Below are 11,992 nucleotides of genomic sequence, written 5' to 3' on the forward strand. Positions count from 1 at the left end.
CTGACAAATGCAGTGGGAAGGCCAATGCAAGCCACTAAAAAGGACTGGGCAGGGGTATTTCAGCAACCTGCAGGTGGGACTGAGGGCCAAAGAACTGGCACACTGAGATCTGGGTGGCTCTTGCCATTGAAACCGGCCAGCAGATGAAAGCAGGAGACAAGCAGGTGGATTGGGTGGGTGCAGAAGAACCACCCCTGAGCACAGATCATCATCTCCCAGTCTTCCCGGCATAGTTCTACCCTAAAAGCAGAGCCCAAATCCATATCCAGGCACCAGGACTCCAGTCTTCTACTCCCTCTTACCTTCTATGTGCTGTTCACTCCAACAACCCTCCTATGCCATGTTTGTATCCAAGTCCAGGGACAGCCTAAGCTGCAGTGGTCACCTAAAGAAATAGGATCTCCTCACCTCAGAGACATAGGACAGAAAGTTAGTTACTCTGCAAAAGTCATTGGAAAATCCTGGACCACCTGGAGAACATCTCCCTTTCCTAAATTGCTCCTTCTGAATCTCCCCACAAGCAGGGCAGAGCTGAGGCCAGCAGAGGAGCCCTGTGCCCCCATCCTGGCTCATGCTGTGGGCACACTGGGGAGGCTGCTCCCTCCCACCTGGCTGTCAGGCAGCATTCCCTGGGGCAACATAGCCAGGGCTCCATTTCCTAATGCATCCAAATGCAACTCTGCTGTGGATTTCACCCATCCCATTAAGATTCAATTTGATCTATTTTCTACTGCGGTATCTGCAGAAATAAAACTCACAGCTGAGATCAGAAGGCCACACAATGGGCTAAGAGTAAGATGAAATATGTTAAACTCCATTTAAGTTACAGCTCATAGAGCCCATGGGAACTGCAGGCTGTGTGCCTGCTCAGCACCAGAAAAAGCAGTTCCATCAGACTGGGGCTGCTGTGGACATGACTGTCCTGGGACTGGGGCACAGCCTTCTCCTAAGGACTGTCCTGTCCTCCTCCAACCCTGCTCTCTGCTGTGGGACAGACTTGGAAGGAATTAAACATCCTGCACAAATGCAAACAAAATGAAAAAAAGATAGAAGTATACAAAACCCACCCCTGAATTAATTTCCATTTTATTTATAGGCCATGACATGACAGTTGTCCTTCTAAGCCTTTTAAGTAATCACAGGGAAGAGTTACTTTGAGCACATATGCCCACCTTCCCTTTTCCTGAAAGATGTTCCAGCTCATATTGAAGGACTGTCTGCAAGGTAATTAATTATTTACCATTATCTACGCCAGTACTTGGCTCTTGAGATTTTTTAGGAACATCAAGTCCTTGGGCAGCAATGCTCTTTGGGGCTGAAAAGAAAAGAAGAGCCTTTGCCAGAGACAGGGAAGGGCACAGGGCTAGGGGGACTGAGAAAGGGAGAACAGGAGCTCAGCAGTGTGCTGAACATGGCTTGCTCTCTTGTCCACAGGATGGCCATCTGGGGAGGCAGGGTGTTATTTTACATGATACAAGACACAAATCTGCACAGATCTGCCTAATAATAGGAGTTTTGTTTCAACTAATTTCAACTGTATAGAGACCTGTTACCCATGTGTAACAGAACTTTTGTCAAACACTGCAAAGACACATAATCTTCAGTTCAGAAATGCCAGAATTACTGTTTCTAGTGGAAACCTGATTCATTGCTGCATTGGTTTTGCACAGCCTGGTTTTTGGTAGCAGGGGAGCCACAAAGATGGCTCCTGTGAAAAGCTCCTGGAAGCTTCCACCATGTCCAACAGAGCCAACCTCTGATGGCTCTGAAGATGGACATGCTGCTGGCCAAAACTGGGCCAATGAGAGAGGCTGGTAATGCCTCTGGAATAACATATTTAAGAAGGAAATCAAAACAAAGTCACAGGTTTTGCTTCTAGTCAGAGGAGGAGGTGAGAACATGTGAGGGAAAACAACATGGAGACACCAAGGTCAGTGGAAAAGGAGGGGGAGGAGGTGCTCCAGGCACTGGAGCTGAGATTCCTCTGCAGCTGTGGTGAAGACCATGGTGAAGCAGCTGAGCCCCTGCAGCCTGTGGAGATCCCAGGGGGATGCAGAGATCCACCCACAGCACATGGGGGAAGGTGCCCACACCAGAGCAGGTGGATGCCTGGAGGAAGCTGTGATCCAGTGGAAGACCTGATGGAGAAACAGGGACCCTTCTTCCAGGCTGGAGCAGTCTGTCCTTGGAGGGCTGCACCCCATGGCAAGAGAGAGCCATGTCACAGCAGTTTTGGGAGGGCTGTTGCCCGTAGGGGAGTCCATGTTGCAGCAGGTGTGGTAGGGCTGCTGCTCATGAAAGTGGACCCACTCTGGAGAAGCTCATGGGTAACTGTGTCCCGTGGGAGTGACCCCACAGTCTCACAGGGGAAGGATTCCTCTCCCTGAGCAGAGGAAGAAAATCTCCATGATGAGCTGACCAAACCCCCACGCCCTGTCTCCCTGCATTGTGAGTTGGAAGGAGCCAGGGGCTGGGGGGAAGCAGTGTTTTAGGGGCTTATTTTACTTCTCATTATCCTCCTCTGATTCTGTCAGTAATAAATTAATTTTGCAACCATAAATTGAGCCTGTTCTGTCCTTTAAGTGTTTTTCCTGGTCCTTATCTCACTCACGAAATGTTTGTCAATTTTTTTTCCCTCTCCACTGCCCAGCTGTAGCAGGGGAGGGTGAGCAAAAGACTCTCGTGGGTGCCTGGCATTGGGCCAGCATCAAACCATGACAATTCCTCTCAAATCACATATTTATCACTTGACCACATACCATCTGGCTCCCAAACCACTGGTACACCTGAAGTGCATGCTGAGCACTGCTGACTTACTGAATGACTAACAGTGCTTCAACTCCACTCCCCAGCCACACATCCATGATTTACAGTGCTGTGTTCAAGTCCTGCTCCGACCCCGGGTTTGGGAGTGGGAGGAGCAAAAATTTATGCTGGGAGTTACACAGAGTTTCACAAAGGGGCTCCTGAGATCCAGTGTTCCTAAAAATACTCACATCCACATAAAGACTTTTTTCCCTGGAAAAAAAAATAGAAAAGGAAAAAAAACCAAACCCAAATATTGGAAGCTTTGACCTCAGAGAGTTGATAGGATGGAATCCCCCTGGGAACCCCAATGGAGCTGCTTGAAGGACCAATTTAGAAATATTTCTGAAGCTACTGTGCTACAAAGCAACTTAGGAGCTGCTCATGGCTGAGTGAGCTGCTGCTTCCTCCAGAGCCCTGGGAGCACAGCATGGGAGCAGCACAGCATGGGACCAGAAATGCCACTTGGAGCAAGACAGGGCAGTGGCTGAGCCTCCTCCTTGGCACTCTGGACGCAGCCCAGGAGGAGCCCGGAGCAGCACTGCTGGAAGGAGGGATGTGCCAGGGCCTGGATGGGGATGCAGCCTGAGCCCTCACCAACGCAGGAGCAGGTGAAGGTGAAGGTGATGTCATCAGAGACCTCTCCAAGTTAGTCTGGCCATGGGGCTGTGCCTGTGGCTCCAACACAGCCCGAACAAATGCCCTGTCTCTGTGTCTCACTGTGCAAGACATCTTCTAGGAAAAGACAGGTCAAGATTGTTCTCCACTTTATGCTCCTATTGCAGTTAAAGTTCACAGTTCACCTTAATCCAAATTGATTTTCTCACAGGTTTCATCGCACTGTCACTCCTGCTTCTCCCACCTCCCCCAGCCCCACTCCAGCACCCACTGCAGAGCCATGGGAGCAGGGGGCTGCAGCAGAGGGACAGATCCATCCCCCCCTGCCCTCCTGCTCCCAGAGCCCACCACACCCCCCAAGAGACCACTCTCAACAACTTCTCTGCACCAGCCCTGCAGCCCAGGCCGTCGCTGTGCTGAGCCCCAGCCCCAGCCAGGCTCCCCTGCAGCCCTAACGGTGCCACTCCCATGGCTGGGGCACGGGGGGAGCACTGGCAGCCAGCTTGGCATGGCAAACTCATCACCGAGCTCTTGGTGCTTCAGTAACAAAGCTAAAAGCAACCACTGGTGTGGACAGGCCCCCTCTGGAGCAGAGACATCTGCCAGCAGCTCACCCCTCTGATGTGACAGGTGCCATCCCTGCTGAAGGCAAGGGGGTGCTGGGTGCCACCCTTCACATCCCAGGACTCGGCAGGTGGGGAAGGGGAGACCCAGCAACCTTCTCACCGTTTAACCAACACACAGCCTGCTCCCCTCAGCAGAGCCCCCTGAAAGCCCAGCCACCTGCAGCAGGGCCCCCCTCCCTTCAGGGGCCACGGGCTGGGTGCACCAGCAGCACTGGTAGGAGTTTGCTGTAGACAAGTGAATCAGTGCAACAGATGAGCAGCTCCTGAAGCATCTACCCACAATGTACAGCAAGAAGAAATGTAATTTCAGGCTTATGGCAGATGCTGGAGGGTTTGTGGTGCTAAAAAAAATTTAAAAAAATAAATCTCAACACCTACATATAATAGATAGCTTTCTAGGACAAGGAAATCCTGCAGTAGCTGGAAGAAAACCAATCACAGTTCCCAACTACATCTGAGGTAAGGAAACAGAACATGGTCCAAAACAACATCTCCTAAAGGTCAGTTTCACAAAACTAGAAAGAACCAGACACAAAAATAACTGAGAGAAAACATCTAAATATAAGTAAGTGTGACAATGCTTATTGGAGGATGTTTAAAGATGCCTCAGTAGAGCCCTCTTTCCCACCAAGAAAAGCAACAGTATCTTTTTTAGAAATTATTTGGTTTAAAATAGAAATTAAGACAAGAGCCAAATTTAAAAAAAAAGTAAAAAAAATTTAAATCTGCTATAAAACTAGAGCAAATTTCATACAATTCAATACAATTTTATAAAGAAAGCTAAAAGATATTAAAAAAAAACCTAGAGGCAATAGTTCTATCAGGAAAAAAGCAACCATCTATCAATACATTAGGCTTGATGCTAAAAAAGTACAGTGAAAGTATCCTGATATAGATGATACAGAAAGTATAAGTATTACTTTTTATCTTTGCAAATAAGGATGACTTAAATCTCAGCTATAGCAAAAGTCTCTGAGAAGCAAGTTGGGAAGATCCCCAACACCATCTGCTAACCATCCTCACATCTGTAACGGGAAAACCTGGACTCAGAGCCTCTGAAGGAGCTCACCCAAATTCCTAACATTGACTTCAAAAAAAAAACAAACCAGAAGCCTGTCCCAGGCCAGCCAGGAAGTTCCAGAGGTCTTGGGATAATAAATAAAAAGCCCTGCTCAAGCAAACAAAAACTTAGCCCAGTGCCAGTATTTCCAGAGGGCAAACGGCTGACCTGGGCAGTGCAGGCTGGTCTCCCTGCCCGTGCTCAGGGATGGAAACACAACTCCTGTTAGTCAACACAGTTTTCTGGCTGGAGGGCTTGTCAAACAGATCTAGGATTTCTTCTGAGAGTTTGCATTTGGCTGACAAAGGTAACTGTTGACATAATACATACAGACTTCTGCGTGACGCCCGACTTTGGCTGGGGTGACAGTTCAAGAACAAAATCCCCTCGCTATGCAAACAGCCCTGTATAGTGTATATCCAAAGGATTAAAAGCCAGTTGAGCCCAATGACCTCATTAGAGTTGTACCTGCTCTGCCTGCCCCTAGAGAGGTTTTGGATCCCTAGAAATTACATTCCCAAGAGCATAAAGGTCCTGTGAGGCAGCAGAAATTGCTCTCTGCACACAAAGCTCCAGGCAGCACTGCTGGGAGACATGGGTTTCCAGGGAATGCATGTTTGGGCTGCGTGCCTGAGTTTGCACTGAGTTCAGAAGAACTAGAGGAGGGTATTGCCAGAGCCTCTGCCTAGGGAGCAGGCTAGCTCATTGAAAAATACTGGCTGGTTTTAGAGCTGATTTTCACACTTGTAAAGCTGGCCAGAGGCAGAATGGAAAGCTGTAAACTCAGCCATGCCAGCAGCCCTCGGCTGGTCCTGATCCCGCACGTGCCCCATTATGCACAGCTCACTATCATTGTTTCTTACTTGGGTCCTAATCTGTGCTCAGCACTCTGAGCACCTCCCAGAAACAACACTGGGCACATCAACTTACCTTACACCTTCCCAGATGGAAAGAGAAGCAGTGTGATTTCTCTGGAAAGAGCAAGTTCTTCCCAACTCCCCCAGTGTCCAGAACAATAGAAGGATGATCAGGTTTGTCAAAGTTTTCAGCTGCCAAAAAACTTCACCCCTCCCATAAAGACATACAGACATCTTTCCTGTGAGAGGAGCAGGGTTATTCCTCACACCCTTCACCCTCAGTCATGTCACTGCCCTGCACTGTGGACATACAGACCAAAGCCTGGAGCGTTTTTGAACCTGTCTGACCACACAAATATCTCCAAGTGTCCAAGTAGCTGGATGTGGGAAAGCCTAACACCAGACATTCTCCAGCATGACTGGCTGAACAGCCAGCTGTTGATGTGAACTGTCTACCACAAAGGACACCTGGGGCTTTCAGTGAATCCCAGTTTCCTCTGCCCACAGGCACCACCCACCTCCTTCTCTTTGTTCAGTTCCAGGCAAATGCTGATGGTGAGATGCTGCCCAACAGCCACACTCTTGTGGCTACGTGCCATTGCAGCTGTGGGCAGTGCTGAAGTGACAAGGGACAGGTTCTTCAAAAGCATCCAGGATAACAGACCAAAAACCCCACCTCACAAGAGTGCCCACCCACCAGAGCTCCTGAAGCAGTGCCAGTTACACATCCCAGCCTGAACCCAGCTTAGCCTGACAATACAGTTTTAGCTCCAGCTGGGTGACCTTGAGTGAGCTTGCTCCAGAAACGAAGACCTGGTCCTTCCAGGATTTGGCAAGAGCTGACACAGCCATCACAGGTGCCCTTTTCATTTATTGAACTGGCTTAGGCTGTATTTGCACACGAGCAGATAAACTCTTTGTCCAAAGGACTTCAATCTGGCTGCTGGATCCCCTCTCATTCACGTGGCTGCTCACATGTCAGGAGGAGCATGAACTGAGCTGAGATTCCTGACTTTTTGTCCTGCATCCAGGGAGGCTGACAGACTGCTTACTTCCCAACACAGAGAGATGCAGGACTGTCTGAATACCCTAAGCACATATGATCTTTTTAGCAACACAAGATGACAACACTTAGATGCAGGTTAGACATTTTACTTTACTGAATAAAACCACCACCACTGGCCTGACCACCTCATCCTCCTGCTGCTGAACACCTTCATGATTTAGCACAGGCATTCCCAGTTTAGGCTGTGACTGAAGGAGGAACAGTGCTCAGGTGAACAAAACAGGATGGGTCCTGGGACTTACCACAGCTTCAAAGTCTGTCACACTGAATTCCCCACTAGTCACACTCACGTTCTGTGTGCAACAAGAGCCACGTCCCCTCAGATCAGGAAGATTAGCACTGTTTGCACTTGTGTTGACTTTATTCCCACACGCCGACAGCTCGTACAGAGAGCAGACAACAGGCTACTGACAAGGACTAAGCTCTGGAAAATATCTCCGTGATCACTTCAACTCAAAGCTGTTCTTTTTCACTTTCACAGCAGCTTTAACTCAACTCACAGTGGAGGCAGTCTTAAAACATGAAATGCATTCAAGTGATCAACGATGTGAAAGGTAATAAAAGCCGCTAATAGCTTCAAGTCTGCTTGCAGCCAGATAACATAAACAGCTAGTTATCTTGGGAGAAGGGTAGGGTGCTTTCCTTCCTCAGAACCACTGATTACAGGCTTGCTGCACCCACATTTTAAAGCAAAGCTGAAGAGAGGAGCTTTTCCAGCTATATTGCAGTTTCTCATAAATCCAGTACAGCCTGCCTGTAGCTATGGGCAGCGTTTTATGTACCAGTTAAAAAGCCACTCACTATTCAGGGTCACTGCATCCAGTGCCTGCCCAAGCCAATGGCCATTTCTGTGCTTTCTTTCATTAATAAATCAATCAAATGTTGGAGGCATTGGAGTGAAATTGTCCTCTCAGCCTTATCCATCCAGTACTTTTACTGAACCTTGTTGAGTTACTGCTTATTTACAGGAGACTGAGAGAGACAGTGAGACATCAGCATCTCAAAATACTTGCAACTTGCACATCATAAACACCACAGATATTTCATTAAAGCTATTTTACAAGCTATAAAACTGAAGGTCATTTTATGTCTCTCTATAAAAGCAGACAGTGATATAGTCCTCAGTAAAACATACTCTATGGTACAATTTAAGCAGCACTACACAGATTACTTGAAACTCCTTACATAGCAATTTTTATCCAGCATAAGTTCTGTGTTAATACTGATATCCAGTATTTCTTTGCTAAAATAATAAGACTTTGAAGGAAAGAAATTTACACCCTCGCATAATACAGCCTTCTTAAAAACACTGAATAATATCAGTTTAACAATTTTCCCAGATGAATTCATTAGGGAGGTCAGTACATAAGGTTACAAAGTAGACTTCCAAGTTACCCGTGGAAAAAACACATAAATTCTACACTCTGCTTTCAGCATAGCAGGTTTGTAATAAAAATACTAAAACACTGAAAGGCTGGAACACAAAAGCAAGTGTACAACGTTGTAACGGACTTGTCTTAAAAACCCGAGCACTCTTGCTGAGCACCTGACGCGGCACTCGGAGTCGTCCTCACCTGCACCTCTGCCCCGCTCCTCCCAGCGCGGGTCGCTGAAGGGACGTGGGTTTTACCTGAGCTGGCTCCTCCGTCTGCAGCTGCCTCTGGGGGACAAAAGTTTCGAAAAGTCGGAGGACAGCAGCAGCAGCAGCGGGACGGGACGGGCAGAGAGCGAGCCGGGAACCCCGCGGCAGCCCGGCCAGCGGAGAGAAGCGACGGGCGGGCACTGCTCCGGCTCAGCGCAGCTCGGAGTCCTCGGCCGGGGCAGACCGGACCCGGGGCTCCCCAGGGGAGGTGCCCTCACCGCCCCGGTGCGGGGCTGCCGTTCTGCTCCCGCCGCTGCCCGCGGGCTGCAGCCCCGCCAGCAGCGGGGCCGTGCGGGGCCGGGCCGGCGGAGCCCGGGGCGCGGTGCGGTGAGGTGCGGTGAGGTGCGGTGAGGTGCGGGGCTGCTCCGCTCCGCTCCGCCGGGGCCGCTCCGCTCCGCCCGCCCCTCGCGCCCGCCCCGCGCCCGCCTCGCGCTCACCGGCGTTGCGGAGCTTCTTGTTCCGCAGCACAGACAGGATGACCAGCGCGTTGCCCAGCACGTCCACCACGATGGTGAAGATAAGCACGGCCGCCAGGCCGGTGGCGGCTCCCGCCGCCGGGCCCCCCTCCAGCCCTGGGCAGCCTGGGCAGCTCCCGTTGCTCCCCGGCCGCTCCATGCGCGCCTCTGCCCACCGCCGCCGGGGCCCCTCCTCCTCCTCCTCCCGCCCCGACGGCAGCTCTCACCCCCGGGCCCAGCCCGGCCCGGCCCGGCCCGTCCCGGGGCGAGCCCGCCGCCCCCTCCCCGGCGGTGCCGCCGCCCCCTCCCCGGCGGTGCCGCCGCCCTGCCCGGGGCGGAGCGGGGGGGCCGGGCGGGGGTGCCCGGTGCGCGCCGGGGGCACTGAGGCGCTCTCCGGGCCGATGGCGCCACCGCGCGGCGGCGGCGGCGGGCGGCGCGGGGCGGGGGCGGGCGGGGGTCCCCTCTCGGAGCCGCCGGGCCCCGCAGCCCCGCCGAGCCCCGCAGCCCTTCAGCCACGCCGAGACCCGCAGCCACGCCGAGACCCGCAGCCCTTCAGCCACGCCGAGACCCGCAGCCCTTCAGCCACGCCGAGACCCGCACCCCGCCGGCCCTCACGGCGGGACCCGCACCCCGCCGGTCCCCGCAGCCCCGCCGGCCCTCACGGCGGGACCCGCACCCCGCCCGCCTCCGCTGCTCGCCCGTCTCCCGCCCTCGGGCACAGGTGCCGGCAGGGAGAGATTACGAGGCGAAGTTTCGCACCTCGAGTCGCTGAAGCCTTTCCCGGTGCCTTTGCTTCCCATCGCCCCGCGGCTCCGCTCCCAGCCAGCCACCCCTCAGGCAAACCCATCCCCACAGGGACTTTTTCAACCAATTACGCCAGAATAAGACCATTCACTTTGGGTTTAATGCTTTTTACCCATCGTAACGTGTGCACTGCAGAATCCCCAGCAGTAATGTCAGTTCAGCAGCCCTCTCACTCAGCGGCTCCTCAGCCGCAGGAAAAGAGCATTCAGCCGGGATACCCAGCTCCCTCAGCCGGGATACCCAGCTCCCTCAGCCGGGACACCCGGCTCCCGTAGCTGGGATACCTCGTTCCCACAGCCCAGCCCCATGGCTGGAGCTTCCAGGCACCTTTCTGTGCTTTATTCCACACCACCATGAGCAAGAAGACACCAAACCGCTATGGTCAGGCTGTGGCTGCAATGCCGCAACCATATGAGCTCTCAGCTTTGTTTAGAAAACAAAATCAGAAAAGAGAAAATAGGGATACTATAGAACCATGGAATGGTTTGAGTTGGAAAGGATCTTAAAGATCATTCAGTTCCAAGTGCCCTGGGCAGGGACACCTTCAGGAGCACCAGGGAACTCAGAGCCCCATCCAGCCTGGCCTGGAGCATTTCAAGTGATGGGGCATTCACAGCTGCTCTGGGCAACCTATTCCTCATCATCCCCAACAGTCAAAAATTTCTTCCTTTTATCTAATCCAAACCCACCCTCTGTCAGTTTAAAGCCATTCCCTGCCCTTGTGTAAAGTCCTTCTCCAGCTCTCTTGTAGCCCCCCTTAGAGACTGGAAGGTGCTATAAGGTGTCCCTGAAATTTTCTCTTCTGCAGGTTGAACAAGCCCAGCTCTCAGCCTGTGTTCATAGCAGAGGTGCTCAGCACCAGCCATGGGCAGGACAGAGGGCAGGTCCATGCTCAGTCTGTCCAGCACCACCTCCTGCTCCTGTCCAAAGCCACCCCTCTGTGTGCGGGTCAAAGTATCCAGGCAAACATTAAGGTTGTGTCACAACCCACCATGGGGGTTTTATTGCTGCCTGGTCGAGTGAGTCAATAACAAAGCAAAAAGCAAAGCCTTTGGTGGCTCATTCCCTGCCAGCAGAGTGCAAGCAGCACAAGGCACAGCAGAGACCAGCAGCAAACAGGGTCTGCCCTGGCCTGGTGGCCCAGGGTCAGAGCTATCAAAATCCTTGAGTTGTTAAAGACAGCAGTTTGGCTTGATATGTAGCTTCTTTTGGCTTCCTTTTGACATTCTGCATAGTTTTGAAAATATTTTTTCCGTGTAAATCAAATAGTTTTGTTCATGGACTTTCAGCTGCTCTGTTCAGGACATACCTGCAGACAGGAGTAAGGTGAACTCTCATGGACATATCCTTTCAGCCCCTTTCACCTTCACTCTGCTCTTCTCTGTCAGTTTTGCACCATTTATAAGATGCTCTCAGGAGCGTTTCAGCTGTGGAGAACAAGGATGAGACTTCAAAGGACCTGAACTTTACATAAAAGTGTCTTGGCAAAAGCACCAAAGCTACCCAAAAAAGATTTTAGCCTCACACTTAAAAAAACCTGGTTCACAGAGCAGTGCGAGGTAAAGGGGGTGTAACATTTCATTAAACAAATGCAACTGGAAAAACATAAAAAGGGTTTTTAATCTGCACACTTTTTTTGGTGTGTAATTTATACCTGCAAAAAGCAGCTCTTTTTCCACAGCCTAGAGTGACTGCCCTACACAGGAAGGTCTGCAGAGCTCTACCAGGCATGTGTGCATCTGCATAGCTGCAGCAACTAATCTTCTATAAGAAACTTAGAAGAAATTATGATAGATGTAGTGAGCAACTGTTTTCATCACTGGAGTGATTTAGATGAATGATCTTCAGGCTGTTTCCTCCCACCTTCCTGCTAAATGGACTCTTCACTGCTTCAATTAAGACAAGGCAAGCACTCTAGGAAGCAGTGGCAAGGGAAAAAAAATTAAGGTAGAGGTATCAATGAGACCTTTTTAATTACACTTTACCAGAATTGCTGACATAAATCACGCTGAAATAAGAGTATCCCCAGTGTGTTAGAAGAATTTAGGCTCATTTGAAA

At 51.1% G+C, this 11,992-nt stretch overlaps 1 protein-coding gene across 4 annotated transcripts in view; it reads right to left on the reverse strand.

The window, feature by feature from the left end:
- The window catches only part of GPR50 (G protein-coupled receptor 50), a 42,948-nt gene extending 33,558 nt beyond the window's left edge, over positions 1-9,390 (reverse strand). For 2 of the 4 annotated variants that reach the window (XM_071442495.1, XM_071442493.1), the window contains exon 1: positions 9,112-9,239. Coding sequence is in view for 2 of the 4 variants with exons in the window: in XM_071442491.1 (XP_071298592.1) it covers positions 8,663-8,692; positions 9,112-9,289 (208 nt within the window). In the remaining 2 variants the exon portion in view is untranslated. Of the gene's footprint in view, positions 1-8,662; positions 8,693-9,111 lie in introns of all 4 variants that reach the window. The other 2 variants (XM_071442491.1, XM_071442492.1) reach the window with 2 other exon arrangements.
- Between the last annotated feature and the right edge of the window lie 2,602 nt (positions 9,391-11,992).

The sequence above is a fragment of the Agelaius tricolor genome, unplaced genomic scaffold (genome assembly GCF_023055355.1).
Source record: "Agelaius tricolor isolate 1412-34295 unplaced genomic scaffold, bAgeTri1.0.p SCAF_17, whole genome shotgun sequence".
NCBI classification, from domain to species: Eukaryota; Metazoa; Chordata; class Aves; order Passeriformes; family Icteridae; genus Agelaius; species Agelaius tricolor.